The sequence below is a fragment of the Chiloscyllium plagiosum genome, unplaced genomic scaffold (genome assembly GCF_037043375.1).
Source record: "Chiloscyllium plagiosum isolate Xiang-an unplaced genomic scaffold, Cpla_swu_hap1 HiC_scaffold_46, whole genome shotgun sequence".
Taxonomy (NCBI): domain Eukaryota; kingdom Metazoa; phylum Chordata; class Chondrichthyes; order Orectolobiformes; family Hemiscylliidae; genus Chiloscyllium; species Chiloscyllium plagiosum.
In genome coordinates this window covers 12,238,080-12,255,035 of record NW_028270184.1, presented here as the reverse complement: position 1 = coordinate 12,255,035, position 16,956 = coordinate 12,238,080, and the positions used below count along the sequence as shown (strand labels likewise).

Below are 16,956 nucleotides of genomic sequence, written 5' to 3'. Positions count from 1 at the left end.
ATGGTATATCGTTGGCTGTTCAGCAATTCTGTATTTATGTGATATGACTTATAACTGCAAGGTGCACTAGAATACATCAGCTTATCTGTTTTAAGCTGATGTTATTGGAGGTATAAATATTTCCCTCAGACATTGAAGAGGACGCTAGCAGCTGTACACTCAACAGGTTCTTAGTTCACCTGACAGAGCAAGTCCGGCTCTCACTCTCAACTGACCCTCCGACAGGGCGGCACTCACTCTCAACTGACCCTTCCACAGTGCGGCACTCCCTCAGTACTGACCCTCTGACAGTGCGGCACTCCCTCAGTACTGACCCTCCCACAGTGCGGCACTCCCTCAGTACTGACCCTCCCACAGTGCGGCAGTCCCTCAGTACTGACCCTCCCACAGTGCGGCACTCCCTCAGTACTGACCCTCTGACAGTGCAGCACTCCCTCAGTACTGACCCTCTGACAGTGCGGCACTCCCTCAGTACTGACCCTCTGACAGTGCGGCACTCCCTCAGTACTGACCCTCTGACAGTGCAGCACTCCCTCAGTACTGACCCTCTGACAGTGCGGCACTCCCTCAGTACTGACCCACTGACAGTGCGGCACTCCCTCAGTACTGACCCTCTGACAGTGTGACACTCCCTCAGTACTGACCCTCTGACAGTGCGGCGCTCCCTCAGTACTGACCCTCCCACAGTGCGGCAGTCCCTCAGTACTGACCCTCCCACAGTGCAGCACTCCCTCAGTACTGACCCTCTGAGTGCGGCACTCCCTCAGTACTGACCCTCTGACAGTGCGGCACTCCCTCAGTACTGACCCTCCCACAGTTCAGTACTCCCTCAGTACTGACCCTCCCACAGTGCAGCACTCCCTCAGTACTGACCCTCTGACAGTGCAGCACTCCCTCAGTACTGACCCTCTGACAGTGCGGCGCTCCCTCAGTACTGACCCTCTGACAGTGCAGCACTCCCTCAGTACTGACCCTCCCACAGTGCAGCACTCCCTCAGTACTGACCCTCTGACAGTGCAGCACTCCCTCAGTACTGACCCTCTGACAGTGCGGCGCTCCCTCAGTACTGACCCTCTGACAGTGCGGCGCTCCCTCAGTACTGACCCTCCGACAGTGCGGCATTCCCTCAGTACTGACCCTCCGACAGTGCGGCGCTCCCTCAGTACTGACCCTCTGACAGTGCGGCACTCCCTCAGTACTGACTCTCTGACAGTGTGACACTCCCTCAGTACTGACCCTCCCACAGTGCGGCAGTCCCTCAGTACTGACCCTCCCACAGTGCAGCACTCCTTCAGTACTGACCCTCTGACAGTGCGGCACTCCCTCAGTACTGACCCTCCCACAGTTCAGTACTCCCTCAGTACTGACCCTCCCACAGTGCAGCACTCCCTCAGTACTGACCCTCTGACAGTGCAGCACTCCCTCAGTACTGACCCTCTGACAGTGCGGCGCTCCCTCAGTACTGACCCTCTGTCAGTGCAGCACTCCCTCAGTACTGACCCTCCCACAGTGCAGCACTCCCTCAGTACTGACCCTCTGACAGTGCGGCACTCCCTCAGTACTGACCCTCTGACAGTGCGGCGCTCCCTCAGTACTGACCCTCCGACAGTGCGGCATTCCCTCAGTACTGACCCTCTGACAGTGCGGCGCTCCCTCAGTACTGACCCTCCGACAGTGCGGCATTCCCTCAGTACTGACCCTCCGACAGTGCGGCGCTCCCTCAGTACTGACCCTCTGACAGTGCGGCACTCCCTCAGTACTGACTCTCTGACAGTGTGACACTCCCTCAGTACTGACCCTCCCACAGTGCGGCAGTCCCTCAGTACTGACCCTCCCAAAGTGCAGCACTCCCTCAGTACTGACCCTCTGACAGTGCGGCACTCCCTCAGTACTGACCCTCTGACAGTGCGGCACTCCCTCAGTACTGACCCTCTGACAGTGCAGTACTCCCTCAGCACTGACCCTCCGACAGTGCAGCACTCCCTCAGCACTGACCCTCTGACAGTGCGGCACACCCTCCGTACTGACTCTCTGACAGTGCCCTCTCCCTCAGCCCTGACCCTCTCCCAGTGCCCTCTCCCCCAGCCCTGACCCTCTGGCAGTGCCCTCTCAGCCCTGACCCTCCGACAGTGCGGCACTCCCTCAGTACTGAGCCTCTGACAGTGCGACACTCCCTCAGTACTGACCCTCTGACAGTGCGGCACTCCCTCAGTACTGACCCTCCGACAGTGCGGCACTCCCTCAGTACTGACCCTCCGACAGTGCGGCACTCCCTCAGTACTGAGCCTCTGACAGTGCGGCACTCCCTCAGTACTGACCCTCTGACAGTGCGGCACTCCCTCAGTACTGAGCCTCTGATAGTGCCCTCTCCCTCAGTACTGACCCTGCGACAGTGCAGCACACCCTCAGTACTGACTCTCTGACAGTGACCTCTCAGCACTGACCCTCCGACAGTGCGGCACTCCCTCAGTACTGACCCTCTGACAGTGCGGCGCTCCCTCAGTACTGACCCTCCGACAGTGCGGCACTCCCTCAGTACTGACCCTCCGACAGTGTGGCACTCCCTCAGTACTGACCCTCCGACAGTGCGGCACTCCCTCAGTACTGACCCTCCGACAGTGTGGCACTCCCTCAGTACTGACCCTCCGACAGTGTGGCACTCCCTCAGTACTGACCCTCCGACAGTGTGGCACTCCTTCAGTACTCACCCTCCGACATTGCGGCACTCCCTCAGTACTGACCCTCCGACATTGCGGCGCTCCCTCAGTACTGACCCTCCGACATTGCGGCGCTCCCTCAGTACTGACCCTCCGACAGTGCGGCGCCCCCTCAGCACTGACCCTCCGATATTGCGGCACTCCCTCAGTACTGACCCAACGACAGTGCGGCGCTGCCTCAGTACTGACCCTCTGACAGTGCGGCACTCCCTCAGTACTGACCCTCTGACAGTGCGGCACTCCCTCAGTACTGACCCTCCGACAGTGCGGCACTCCCTCAGTACTGACCCTCTGACAGTGCGGCACTCCCTCAGTACTGACCCTCCGACAGTGCGGCACTCCCTCAGTACTGACCCTCTGACAGTGCGGCACTCCCTCAGTACTGACCCTCCGACAGTGCGGCACTCCCTCAGTACTGACCCTCCGACAGTGCGGCACTCCCTCAGTACTGACCCTCTGACAGTGCCCTCTCCCTCAGTACTGACCCTCCGACAGTGTGGCACTCCCTCAGTACTGACCCTCCGACAGTGCGGCACTCCCTCAGTACTGACCTTCCGACAGTGCGGCACTCCCTCAGTACTGACCCTCTGACAGTGCGGCGCTCCCTCAGTACTGACCCTCCGACAGTGCGGTACCCCCTCAGTACTGACCCTCTGACAGTGCGGCACTCCCTCAGTACTGACCCTCCGACAGTGCGGCACTCCCTCAGTACTGACCCTCTGACAGTGCGGCACTCCCTCAGTACTGACCCTCCGACAGTGCGGCACTCCCTCAGTACTGACCCTCTGACAGTGCGGCACTCCCTCAGTACTGACCCTCCGACAGTGCGGCACTCCCTCAGTACTGACCCTCCGACAGTGCGGCACTCCCTCAGTACTGACCCTCTGACAGTGCCCTCTCCCTCAGTACTGACCCTCCGACAGTGCGGCACTCCCTCAGTACTGACCCTCCAACAGTGCGGCACTCCCTCAGTACTGACCCTCCGACAGTGCGGCACTCCCTCAGCACTGACCCTCTGACAGTGCAGCACTCCCTCAGTACTGACCCTCTGACAGTGCGGCGCTCCCTCAGCACTGACCCTCCGACAGTGCAGCACTCCCTCAGTACTGACCCTCCGACAGTGCGGCACTCCCTCAGCACTGACCCTCCGACAGTGCGGCACTCCCTCAGTACTGACCCTCCGACAGTGCGGCACTCCCTCAGTACTGACCCTCCGACAGTGCGGCACTCCCTCAGTACTGACCCTCCGACAGTGCGGCACTCCCTCAGTACTGACCCTCCGACAGTGCGGCACTCCCTCAGTACTGACCCTCTGACAGTGCGGCACTCCCTCAGTACTGACCCTCTGACAGTGCGGCACTCCCTCAGTACTGACTCTCCGACAGTGCTGCACTCCCTCAGTACTGACCCTCCGACAGTGCGGCACTCCCTCAGTACTGACCCTCCGACAGTGCGGCACTCCCTCAGCACTGACCCTCCGACAGTGCGGCACTCCCTCAGTACTGACCCTCCGACAGTGTGGCACTCCCTCAGTACTGACCCTCTGACAGTGCGGCACTCCCTCAGTACTGACCCTCTGACAGTGCGGCACTCCCTCAGTACTGACTCTCCGACAGTGCGGCACTCCCTCAGTACTGACCCTCTGACAGTGCGGCACTCCCTCAGTACTGACCCTCTGACAGTGCGGCACTCCCTCAGTACTGACCCTCTGACAGTGCGGCACTCCCTCAGTACTGACCCTCCGACAGTGCGGCACTCCCTCAGTACTGACCCTCCGACAGTGCGGCACTCCCTCAGTACTGACCCTCTGACAGTGCGGCACTCCCTCAGTACTGACCCTCTGACAGTGCGGCACTCCCTCAGTACTGACTCTCCGACAGTGCTGCACTCCCTCAGTACTGACCCTCCGACAGTGCGGCACTCCCTCAGTACTGACCCTCCGACAGTGCGGCACTCCCTCAGCACTGACCCTCCGACAGTGCGGCACTCCCTCAGTACTGACCCTCCGACAGTGTGGCACTCCCTCAGTACTGACCCTCTGACAGTGCGGCACTCCCTCAGTACTGACCCTCTGACAGTGCGGCACTCCCTCAGTACTGACTCTCCGACAGTGCGGCACTCCCTCAGTACTGACCCTCTGACAGTGCGGCACTCCCTCAGTACTGACCCTCTGACAGTGCGGCACTCCCTCAGTACTGACCCTCTGACAGTGCGGCACTCCCTCAGTACTGACCCTCCGACAGTGCGGCACTCCCTCAGTACTGACCCTCCGACAGTGCGGCACTCCCTCAGTACTGACCCTCTGACAGTGCGGCACTCCCTCAGTACTGACCCTCTGACTGTGCCCTCTCCCTTAGCCCTGATGTCGTGTTGTGTGATTTTTCTGCAGGACATGGCGGGTTTGCTGAAGCCGAACTCTGCGGCGTTGCTGATCGGGGCGCTGCGGGACCGCTTCCCGGAGATGCCGCTGCACGTGCACACCCACGACACCGCGGGCGCGGGCGTGGCGTCCATGTTAGCCGCTGCCGAGGCTGGAGCCGATGTGGTGGATGTTGCTGCTGACTCCATGTCCGGGATGACCTCCCAGCCCAGCATGGGCGCCGTCGTGGCCTGTGCCAAGGGCACCAACCTCGACACAGGTGGGCATCCGGCTGGGGCATTCTGGGAATGGCACCTGGGAGGGGGGGGACGTCGTTCCTTCGATGTAACCATCAGGTGGGGGAATCCCACAGCTGCCCGGGCCATTCAACCCATTGCTCCCTGCTTCGGTCTCTCCAAAGAGATCTGATTGGCTCGCTGGAGGGGGTGGTGAAGGATTCCACTTCCCCCTCAGTAACCCCCCCCCCCCACCCATCAGGAGTTCGGCCGGATCACGCCCACCCACTGCTGCCATGGGAACTGTACTGCCCTCACCATGTGCCTGGGGACTCTGTCGAGGCGTGAGGAGGTGTGTGCGAGGGCTCAGGCGTAGCCGATCGGTTTGAGTACATGTGTAAGGCTAGGCGTAAGTGTGCACATAATGAAGGATGGTGTGTAACACGAGAGAAGGTGTGTAAAGGAGGGAGGAGGTATGTAAGGACTGCAGAAGTGTTTCAGTGATGGAGAACAACTGTTAGGTGCAGGGAAGTGTGTCAGGGATGGGGAGGTGTGTAATGGATGGGGAGGTGTGTCAGGGATGGGGAGGTGTGTAAGGATGGGGAGGTGTGTAAGGATGGGGAGGTGTTTAAGGGATGGTGATGTGTGTAAGGCATGGGGAGATGTATAAGGGATGGGGATGTGTGTAAGGGGTGGGGAGGTGTGTAATGGATGGGGAGGTGTGTAAGGGATGGGGAGCAGTGTCAGGGATGAGGAGGTGTGTAAGGTTTGGGGAGGTGTGTAAGGGATGGGGAGGTGTGTCAGGGATGGGGAGGTGTGTCAGGGATGGGGAGGTGTGTCAGGGGTGGGGAGGTGTGTCAGCGATGGGGAGGTGTGTAAGGGAATGGGGAGGTGTGTAAGGGATGAGAAGGTGTGTAAGGGGTGGGGAAGTGTGTAAGGGATGGGGAGGTATGTAAGGGGTGGGGCGGTGTGTAAGGGGTGGAGGGTTGTGTAAGGGATGGGGAGGTGTGTAAGGGGTGGGGAGGTGTGTCAGGGATGGGGAGGTGTGTCAGGGATGGGGAGGTGTGTAAGGGAAGGGGACGAGTGTAAGGAATGGGGAGGTGTGTAAGGGATGAGGAGGTGTGTAATAGATGGGGAGTTGTGTAAGGGATGGGGAGGTGTGTAAGGAATGGAGAGGTGTCTAAGTGAAGGGGAGATGTGTAAGGTTTGGGGAGGTGTGTAAGGGATGGGGAGGTGTGTAAGGGATGGGGAGATGTGTAAGGTTTGGGGAGGTGTGTAAGGGATGGGGAGGTGTGTAAGGGATGGGGAGATGTGTAAGGGATGGGGAGGTATGTAAGGGATGGGGAGGTGTGTCGCGGTTTAGAAGGTGTGTAAGGGATGGGGAGGTGTGTAAGGGATGGGGAGATGTGTAAGGGATGGGGAGGTGTGTAAGGGATGGAGAGGTATGTAAGGGATGGGGAGGTGTGCAAGGGATGGGGAGGTGTGTCGGGGATTGGAAGGTGTGTAAGGGTTGGGGAGGTGTGTAAGGGATGGGGAGGTGTGTAAGGGATGAGGAGATGTGTAAGGTTTGGGGAGGTGTGTCAGGGAAGGGGAAGTGTGTAAGGAATGGGGAGGTGTGTAAGGGATGGGGAGATGTGTAAGGTTTGGGGAGGTGTGTAAGGGATGGGGAGGTGTGTAAGGGATGGGGAGATGTGTAAGGGATGGGGAGGTATGTAAGGGGTGGGGCGGTGTGTAAGGGGTGGAGGGTTGTGTAAGGGATGGGGAGGTGTGTAAGGGGTGGGGAGGTGTGTCAGGGATGGGGAGGTGTGTCAGGGATGGGGAGGTGTGTAAGGGAAGGGGACGAGTGTAAGGAATGGGGAGGTGTGTAAGGGATGAGGAGGTGTGTAATAGATGGGGAGTTGTGTAAGGGATGGGGAGGTGTGTAAGGAATGGGGAGGTGTCTAAGTGAAGGGGAGATGTGTAAGGTTTGGGGAGGTGTGTAAGGGATGGGGAGGTGTGTAAGGGATGGGGAGATGTGTAAGGTTTGGGGAGGTGTGTAAGGGATGGGGAGGTGTGTAAGGGATGGGGAGCTGTGTAAGGGATGGGGAGGTATGTAAGGGATGGGGAGGTGTGTCGCGGTTTAGAAGGTGTGTAAGGGATGGGGAGGTGTGTAAGGGATGGGGAGATGTGTAAGGGATGGGGAGGTGTGTAAGGGATGGAGAGGTATGTAAGGGATGGGGAGGTGTGCAAGGGATGGGGAGGTGTGTCGGGGATTGGAAGGTGTGTAAGGGTTGGGGAGGTGTGTAAGGGATGGGGAGGTGTGTAAGGGATGAGGAGATGTGTAAGGTTTGGGGAGGTGTGTCAGGGAAGGGGAAGTGTGTAAGGAATGGGGAGGTGTGTAAGGGATGGGGAGGTGTGTCAGGGATGGGGAGGTGTGTAAGGGATGAGAAGGTGTGTAAGGGGTGGGGAAGTGTGTAAGGGATGGGGAGGTATGTAAGGGGTGGGGCAGTGTGTAAGGGGTGCGGAGGTATGTCAGGGATGGGGAGGTGTGTAAGGGATGGGGAGGTGTGTAAGGGAAGGGGGAGTGTGTAAGGAATCGGGAGGTGTGTAAGGAATGAGGAGGTGTGTAAGGGATGGGGAGTCGTGTAAGGGATAGGGAGGTGTGTAAGTGGTGGGGAGGTCAGTAAGGGATGCGGAGGTGTGTAAGGGGTGGGGAGGTCTGTAAGGGATAGGGATGTGTGTAAGGGATGAGGAGATGTGTAAGGGGTGGGGAGGTCTGTAAGGGATAGGGGGGTGTATATGCGAATGGGGAGGTGTGTGTGCCCTGTGAGTGTGTCCGGCTTTGTGCCTGGGAGGTATGTAAGAGGATGGGGAGGTGAGTGTGCACTGTGAGTGTGTCGGGTGTGGTCTCTGGGAGGTGTGTAAGGGATTGGGAGGTGTGTTTGCACTGTGAGTGTGTGCGGTGTGCTGTCTGGGAGGTGTGGAAGGGATGGGAAGGTTTGTGTGCACTGAGTGTGTGCAGTGTGGTGTCTGGGAGGTGTGTAAGGGGATGGGGATGTGTGTAAAGGATGGGGAAGTGTGTGTGCACTGTGAGTGTGTCCGGTGAGGTGTCTGGTAGGTGTGTTAGGGATGGGGAGGTGTGTGTGCACTGTGAGTGTGTGCGGTGTGGGGTCTGGGAGGTGTGTAAGGGATGGGAAGGTGTGTGTGCGGTGTGAGTGTGTGCGGTGTGGGGTCTGGGATGTGTGTAAGGGATGGGGAAGTGTGTGTGCGGTGTGGGTGTGTGCGGTGTGGGGTCTAGGAGGTGTGTAAGGAATGGGGAGGTGTGTGTGCACTGTGAGTGTGTGCAGTGTGGGGTGTCGGAGGTGTGTAAGGGATGAGGAGGTGTGTGTGCGGTGTGAGTGTGTGAGGTGTGGGGTCTGGGAGGTGTGTAAGGGATGGGGAGGTGTGTGTGCGGTGTGAGTGTGTGCGGTGTGGTGTCTGGGAGGTGTGTAAGGGATGGGGAGATGTGTCTGCTCTGTGAGTGTGTGAGGTGTGGTGTCTGGGAGGTGTGTAATGGATGGGGAGGTGTGTGTGCGGTGTGAGTGTGTGCGGTGTGGGGTCTAGGAGGTGTGTAAGGAATGGGGAGGTGTGTGTGCACTGTGAGTGTGTGCAGTGTGGGGTGTCGGAGGTGTGTAAGGGATGAGGAGGTGTGTGTGCGGTGTGAGTGTGTGCGGTGTGGGGTCGGGGAGGTGTGTAAGGGATGGGAAGGTGTGTGTGCGGTGTGAGTGTGTGCGGTGTGGGGTCTGGGATGTGTGTAAGGGATGGGGAAGTGTGTGTGCGGTGTGGGTGTGTGCGGTGTGGGGTCTAGGAGGTGTGTAAGGAATGGGGAGGTGTGTGTGCACTGTGAGTGTGTGCAGTGTGGGGTGTCGGAGGTGTGTAAGGGATGAGGAGGTGTGTGTGCGGTGTGAGTGTGTGAGGTGTGGGGTCTGGGAGGTGTGTAAGGGATGGGGAGGTGTGTGTGCGGTGTGAGTGTGTGCGGTGTGGTGTCTGGGGGGTGTGTAAGGGATGGGGAGATGTGTCTGCTCTGTGAGTGTGTGAGGTGTGGTGTCTGGGAGGTGTGTAATGGATGGGGAGGTGTGTGTGCGGTGTGAGTGTGTGCGGTGTGGGGTCTAGGAGGTGTGTAAGGAATGGGGAGGTGTGTGTGCACTGTGAGTGTGTGCAGTGTGGGGTGTCGGAGGTGTGTAAGGGATGAGGAGGTGTGTGTGCGGTGTGAGTGTGTGCGGTGTGGGGTCGGGGAGGTGTGTAAGGGATGGGGAGGTGTGTGTGCGGTGTGAGTGTGTGCGGTGTGGGGTCTGGGAGGTGTGTAAGGGATGGGGAGGTGTGTGTGCGGTGTGAGGGTGTGCAGTGTGGGGTCTGTGAGGTGTGTAAGGGATGGGGAGGTGTGTGTGCGGTGTGAGGGTGTGCAGTGTGGGGTCTGTGAGGTGTGTAAGGGATGGGGAGGTGTGTGTGCGGTGTGAGGGTGTGCAGTGTGGGGTCTGGGAGGTGTGTAAGGGATGGGGAGATGTGTCTACTCTGTGAGTGTGTGAGGTGTGGTGTCTGGGAGGTGTGTATGCGAATGGGGAGGTGTGTGTGCCCTGTGAGTGTATCCGGCTTTGTGCCTGGGAGGCATGTAAGAGGATGGGGAGGTGAGTGTGCACTGTGAGTGTGTCGGGTGTGGTCTCTGGGAGGTGTGTAAGGGATTGGGAGGTGTGTTTGCACTGTGAGTGTGTGCGGTGTGCTGTCTGGGAGGTGTGTAAGGGATGGGAAGGTTTGTGTGCACTGAGTGTGTGCGGTGTGGTGTCTGGGAGGTGTGTAAGGGGATGGGAAGGTGTGTGTAAGGGATGGGGAGGTGTGTAAGGGGTGGGGAGGTGTGTAAGGGGTGGGGAGGTGTGTAAGGGATGGGGAGATGTGTAATGGATGGGGAGGTGTGTGAGGGATGAGGTGGTGTGTAAGGGTTGGGGAGGTGTGTATGGTTTGGGGTGCTGTGCAAGGGTTGCGGAGGTGTGTCAGGGATAGGGAGGTGTGTAAGGGATGAGGAGGTGTGTAAGGGTTGGGAAGTGTGTAAGGGATGGGGATGCGTTTCAGGATGGGGAGCAGTGTCAGGGATGGGGAGGTGTGTAAGGGATGGGGAGGTGTGGGTAAGGGATGGGGATGTGTGTGTGCACTGTGAGTGTGTGCGGTGTGGGATCTGAGAGGTGTGTAAGGGATGGGGAGGTGTGTGTGCACTGTGAGTGTATCGGGTGTGGTCACTGGGAGGTGTGTAAGGGATTTGGAGGTGTGTGTGCACTGGGAGTGTGTGCGGTGTGGTGTCTGGGAGGTGTGTAAGGGATGGGAAGGTTTGTGTGCACTGAGTGTGTCCGGTGTGGTGTATGGGAGGTGTGTAAGGGGATGGGGATGTGTGTAAGGGATGGGGAAGTGTGTGTGCACTGTGAGTGTGTCCGGTGTGGTGTCTGGTACGTGTGTAAGGGGATGGGGATGTGTGTAAGGGTTGGGGAGGTGTGTGTGCACTGTGAGTGTGTCCGGTGTGGGGTCTGGGAGGTGTGTAAGGGATGGGGAGATGTGTCTGCACTGTGAGTGTGTGAGGTGTGGTGTCTGGGAGGTGTGTATGCGAATGGGGAGGTGTGTGTGCACTGTGAGTGTGTGAGGTGTGGTGTCTGGGAGGTGTGTATGCGAATGGGGAGGTGTGTGTGCACTGTGAGTGTGTGAGGTGTGGTGTCTGGGAGGTGTGTATGCGAATGGGGAGGTGTGTGTGCCCTGTGAGTGTGTCCGGCTTTGTGCCTGGGAGTTATGTAAGAGTATGGGGAGGTGAGTGTGCACTGTGAGTGTGTCCGGTGTGGTGTCTGGGACGTGTGTAAGGGATTGGGAGGTGTGTGTGCACTGTGAGTGTGTGCGGTGTGCAGTCTGGGAGGTGTGTAAGGGGATGGGGATGTGTGTAAGGGATGGGGAGATGTGTAAGGGTTGAGGAGGTGTGTAAGGGGTGGGGAGGTGTGTAAGGGATGGGGAGATGTGTAATGGATGGGGAGGTGTGTAAGGGATGAGGAGGTGTGTAAGGGTTGGGGTGCTGTGTAAGGGTTGCGGAGGTGTGTAAGGGATAGGGAGGTGTGTAAGAGATGTGGAGGTGTGTAAGGGATGAGGAGGTGTGTAAGGGTTTGGGAGTGTGTAAGGGATGGGGATGCGTTTCAGGGATGGGGAGCAGTGTCAGGGATGGGGAGGTGTGTAAGGGATGGGGAGGTGTGTCAGGGATGGGGAGCTGTTTAAGGGATGAGGAGATGTGGGTAAGGGATGGGGATGTGTGTGTGCACTGTGAGTGAGTGTGGTGTGGGATCTGAGAGGTGTGTAAGGGATGGGGAGGTGTGTGTGCACTGTGAGTGAGTGTGGTGTGGGATCTGAGAGGTGTGTAAGGGATGGGAAGGTTTGTGTGCACTGAGTGTGTCCGGTGTGGTGTCTGGGAGGTGTGTAAAGGGATGGGGATGTGTGTAAGGGATGGGGAAGTGTGTGTGCACTGTGAGTGTGTCCGATGTGGTGTCTGGGAGGTGTGTAAGGGATGGGGAGGTTTGTGTGCACTGAGTGTGTCTGGTGTGGTGTCTGGGAGGTGTGTAAGGGATGGGGAGGTTTGTGTGCACTGAGTGTGTCTGGTGTGGTGTCTGGGAGGTGTGTAAGGGGATGGGGATGTGTGTAAGGGTGGGGAAGTGTGTGTGCACTGTGAGTGTGTCCGGTGTGGTGTCTGGGAGGTGTGTTAGGGTTGCGGAGGTGTGTGTGCACTGTGAGTCTGTCCGGCTTTGTGCCTGGGAGGTATGTAAGAGATTGGGGAGGTGAGTGTGCACTGTGAGTGTGTCGGGTGTGGTCTCTGGGAGGTGTGTAAGGGATTGGGAGGTGTGTGTGCGGTGTGAGGGTGCGGTGTGGTGTCTGGGAGGTGTGTAAGGGATGGGGAGGTGTGTGTGCACTGTGAGTGTGCGCGGTGTGGGGTTCGGGAGGTGTGTAAGGGATGGGGAGGTGTGTGTGCACTGTGAGTGTGTGCGGTGTGGGGTCTGGGAGGTGTGTAAGGGATGGGGAGGTGTGTGTGCACTGTGAGTGTGTGCGGTGTGGGGTCTAGGAGGTGTGTAAGGGATGGGGAAGTGTGTGTGCACTGTGAGTGTGTGTGGTGTGGGGTCTGGGTGGTGTGTAAGGGATGGGAAGGTGTGTGTGCACTGTGAATGTGTGCGGTGTGGGGTCTGGGAGGTGTGTAAGGCATGGGGAGGTTTGTGTGCACTGAGTGTGTCTGGTGTGGTGTCTGGGAGGTGTGTAAGGGGATGGGGATGTGTGTAAGGGTGGGGAAGTGTGTGTGCACTGTGAGTGTGTCCGGTGTGGTGTCTGGGAGGTGTGTAAGGGATGGGGAGGTTTGTGTGCACTGAGTGTGTCTGGTGTGGTGTCTGGGAGGTGTGTAAGGGATGGGGAGGTTTGTGTGCACTGAGTGTGTCTGGTGTGGTGTCTGGGAGGTGTGTAAGGGGATGGGGATGTGTGTAAGGGTGGGGAAGTGTGTGTGCACTGTGAGTGTGTCCGGTGTGGTGTCTGGGAGGTGTGTTAGGGTTGGGGAGGTGTGAGTGCACTGTGAGTGTGCGCGGTGTGGGGTCTGGGAGGTGTGTAAGGGATGGGGAGGTGTGTGTGCACTGTGAGTGTGTGCAGTGTGGGGTCTCGGAGGTGTGTGTGCACTGTGAGTGTGTGCAGTGTGGTGTCTGGGAGGTGTGTATGTGAATGGGGAGGTGTGTGTGCACTGTGAGTGTGTGCAGTGTGGGCTCTGGGAGGTGTGTAAGGGATGGGGAGGTGTGTGTGCGGTGTGAGTGTGTGCAGTGTGGGGTCTGGGAGGTGTGTAAGGGATGGGGAGGTGTGTGTGCGGTGTGAGTGTGCAGTGTGGGGTCTGTGAGGTGTGTAAGGGGATGTTGAGGTGTGTGTGCGGTGTGAGGGTGTGCAGTGTGGGGTCTGGGAGGTGTGTAAGGGGATGGGGAGGTGTGTGTGCGGTGTGAGGGTGTGCAGTGTGGGGTCTGGGAGGTGTGTAAGGGATGGGGAGGTGTGTGTGCGGTGTGAGGGTGTGCAGTGCGGGGTCTGGGAGGTGTGTAAGGGGATAGGGAGGTGTGTGTGCGGTGTGAGGGTGTGCAGTGTGGGGTCTCTGAGGTGTGTAAGGGGATGGGGAGGTGTGTGTGCGGTGTGAGTGTGCAGGGTGGGGTGTGGGAGGTGTGTAAGGGGATGGGGAGGTGTGTGTGCGGTGTGAGTGTGCAGGGTGGGGTGTGGGAGGTGTGTAAGGGGATGGGGAGGTGTGTGTGCGGTGTGAGTGTGCAGGGTGGGGTCTGGGAGGTGTGTAAGGGATGGGGAGGTGTGTGCGCGGTGTGGGTGTGTGCAGTGCCGGGTCTGGGAGGTGTGTAAGGGGATGGGGAGGATTGTGTGCACTGTGAGTGTGTGCAATGTGGGGTCTGAGAGGTGTGTAAGAGATGAGGAGTTGTGTGTGCACTGTGAGTGTGTGCAGTGTGGTGTCTGTGAGGTGTGTAAGGGATGGGGAAGTGTGTGTGCACTGTGAGTGTGTGTGGTGTGGGGTCTGGGAGGTGTGTAAGGGATGGGGAGGTTTGTGTGCACTGAGTATGTCTGGTGTGGTGTCTGGGAGGTGTGTAAGGAGATGGGGATGTGTGTAAGGGTGGGGAAGTGTGTGTGCACTGTGAGTGTGTCCGGTGTGGTGTCTGGGAGGTGTGTAAGGGATGGGGAGGTTTGTGTGCACTGAGTGTGTCTGGTGTGGTGTCTGGGAGGTGTGTAAGGGGATGGGGATGTGTGTAAGGGTGGGGAAGTGTGTGTGCACTGTGAGTGTGTCCGGTGTGGTGTCTGGGAGGTGTGTTAGGGTTGGGGAGGTGTGAGTGCACTGTGAGTGTGCGCGGTGTGGGGTCTGGGAGGTGTGTAAGGGATGGGGAGGTGTGTGTGCACTGTGAGTGTGTGCAGTGTGGGGTTTGGGAGGTGTGTAAGGGATGGGGAGGTGAGTGTGCACTGTGAGTGTGTGCAGTGTGGGGTCTGGGAGGTGTGTAAGGGATGGGGAGGTGTGTGTGCGGTGTGAGTGTGTGCAGTGTGGGGTCTGGGAGGTGTGTAAGGGATGGGGAGGTGTGTGTGCGGTGTGAGTGTGTGCAGTGTGGGGTCTCGGAGGTGTGTAAGGGATGGGGAGGTGTGTGTGCACTGTGAGTGTGTGCAGTGTGGGGTCTGGGAGGTGTGTAAGGGATGGGGAGGTGTGTGTGCGGTGTGAGTGTGTGCAGTGTGGGGTCTGGGAGGTGTGTAAGGGATGGGGAGGTGTGTGTGCGGTGTGAGTGTGTGCAGTGTGGGGTCTCGGAGGTGTGAAAGGGATGGGGAGGTGTGTGTGCACTGTGAGTGTGTGCAGTGTGGGCTCTGGGAGGTGTGTAAGGGATGGGGAGGTGTGTGTGCGGTGTGAGTGTGTGCAGTGTGGGGTCTGGGAGGTGTGTAAGGGGATGGGGAGGTGTGTGCGGTGTGAGTGTGTGCAGTGCGGGGTCTGGGAGGTGTGTAAGGGGATGGGGAAGTGTGTGTGCGGTCTGAGTGTGTGCAGTGTGGGGTCTCTGAGGTGTGTAAGGGTTGGGATGGTGTGTGTGCACTGTGAGTGTGTGCAGTGTGGGGTCTCTGAGGTGTGTAAGGGGTGGGGATGTGTGTGTGCGGTGTGAGTGTGTGCGGTGTGGGGTCTGTGAGGTGTGTAATGGATGGGGAGGTGTGTGTGCGGTGTGAGGGTGTGCAGTGTGGGGTCTGGGAGGTGTGTAAGGGGATGGGGAGGTGTATGTGCGGTGTGAGGGTGTGCAGTGTGGGGTCTCTGAGGTGTGTAAGGGGATGGGGAGGTGTGTGTGCGGTGTGAGTGTGCAGGGTGGGGTGTGGGAGGTGTGTAAGGGGATGGGGAGGTGTGTGTGCGGTGTAAGTGTGCAGGGTGGGGTGTGGGAGGTGTGTAAGGGGATGGGGAGGTGTGTGTGCGGTGTGAGTGTGCAGGGTGGGGTCTGGGAGGTGTGTAAGGGATGGGGAGGTGTGTGCGCGGTGTGGGTGTGTGCAGTGCCGGGTCTGGGAGGTGTGTAAGGGGATGGGGAGGATTGTGTGCACTGTGAGTGTGTGCAATGTGGGGTCTGAGAGGTGTGTAAGAGATGAGGAGTTGTGTGTGCACTGTGAGTGTGTGCAGTGTGGTGTCTGTGAGGTGTGTAAGGGATGGGGAAGTGTGTGTGCACTGTGAGTGTGTGTGGTGTGGGGTCTGGGAGGTGTGTAAGGGATGGGGAGGTTTGTGTGCACTGAGTATGTCTGGTGTGGTGTCTGGGAGGTGTGTAAGGGGATGGGGATGTGTGTAAGGGTGGGGAAGTGTGTGTGCACTGTGAGTGTGTCCGGTGTGGTGTCTGGGAGGTGTGTAAGGGATGGGGAGGTTTGTGTGCACTGAGTGTGTCTGGTGTGGTGTCTGGGAGGTGTGTAAGGGGATGGGGATGTGTGTAAGGGTGGGGAAGTGTGTGTGCACTGTGAGTGTGTCCGGTGTGGTGTCTGGGAGGTGTGTTAGGGTTGGGGAGGTGTGAGTGCACTGTGAGTGTGCGCGGTGTGGGGTCTGGGAGGTGTGTAAGGGATGGGGAGGTGTGTGTGCACTGTGAGTGTGTGCAGTGTGGAGTTTGGGAGGTGTGTAAGGGATGGGGAGGTGAGTGTGCACTGTGAGTGTGTGCAGTGTGGGGTCTGGGAGGTGTGTAAGGGATGGGGAGGTGTGTGTGCGGTGTGAGTGTGTGCAGTGTGGGGTCTGGGAGGTGTGTAAGGGATGGGGAGGTGTGTGTGCGGTGTGAGTGTGTGCAGTGTGGGGTCTCGGAGGTGTGTAAGGGATGGGGAGGTGTGTGTGCACTGTGAGTGTGTGCAGTGTGGGGTCTGGCAGGTGTGTAAGGGATGGGGAGGTGTGTGTGCGGTGTGAGTGTGTGCAGTGTGGGGTCTGGGAGGTGTGTAAGGGATGGGGAGGTGTGTGTGCGGTGTGAGTGTGTGCAGTGTGGGGTCTCGGAGGTGTGAAAGGGATGGGGAGGTGTGTGTGCACTGTGAGTGTGTGCAGTGTGGGCTCTGGGAGGTGTGTAAGGGATGGGGAGGTGTGTGTGCGGTGTGAGTGTGTGCAGTGTGGGGTCTGGGAGGTGTGTAAGGGGATGGGGAGGTGTGTGCGGTGTGAGTGTGTGCAGTGCGGGGTCTGGGAGGTGTGTAAGGGGATGGGGAAGTGTGTGTGCGGTCTGAGTGTGTGCAGTGTGGGGTCTCTGAGGTGTGTAAGGGTTGGGATGGTGTGTGTGCACTGTGAGTGTGTGCAGTGTGGGGTCTCTGAGGTGTGTAAGGGGTGGGGATGTGTGTGTGCGGTGTGAGTGTGTGCGGTGTGGGGTCTGTGAGGTGTGTAATGGATGGGGAGGTGTGTGTGCGGTGTGAGGGTGTGCAGTGTGGGGTCTGGGAGGTGTGTAAGGGGATGGGGAGGTGTGTGTGCGGTGTGAGGGTGTGCAGTGTGGGGTCTCGGAGGTGTGTAAGGGATGGGGAGGTGTGTGTGCACTGTGAGTGTGTGCGGTGTGGGTTCTGGGAGGTGTGTAAGGGATGGGGAGGTGTGTGTGCGGTGTGAGGGTGTGCAGTGTGGGGTCTGGGAGGTGTGTAAGGGATGGGG

The 16,956-nt window shown here is 58.8% G+C and overlaps 1 protein-coding gene across 3 annotated transcripts in view; it reads left to right on the top strand.

Moving 5' to 3' along the window:
• LOC122543886 (pyruvate carboxylase, mitochondrial-like) overlaps positions 1-16,956 on the top strand; it is a 931,966-nt gene that overhangs the window by 792,406 nt on the left and 122,604 nt on the right. For all 3 annotated transcript variants that reach the window (XM_087983758.1, XM_087983759.1, XM_087983757.1), the window contains one exon: positions 5,107-5,356. In XM_087983758.1, the coding sequence (XP_087839884.1) occupies positions 5,107-5,356 (250 nt within the window). The remainder of the gene's footprint in view (positions 1-5,106; positions 5,357-16,956) is intronic.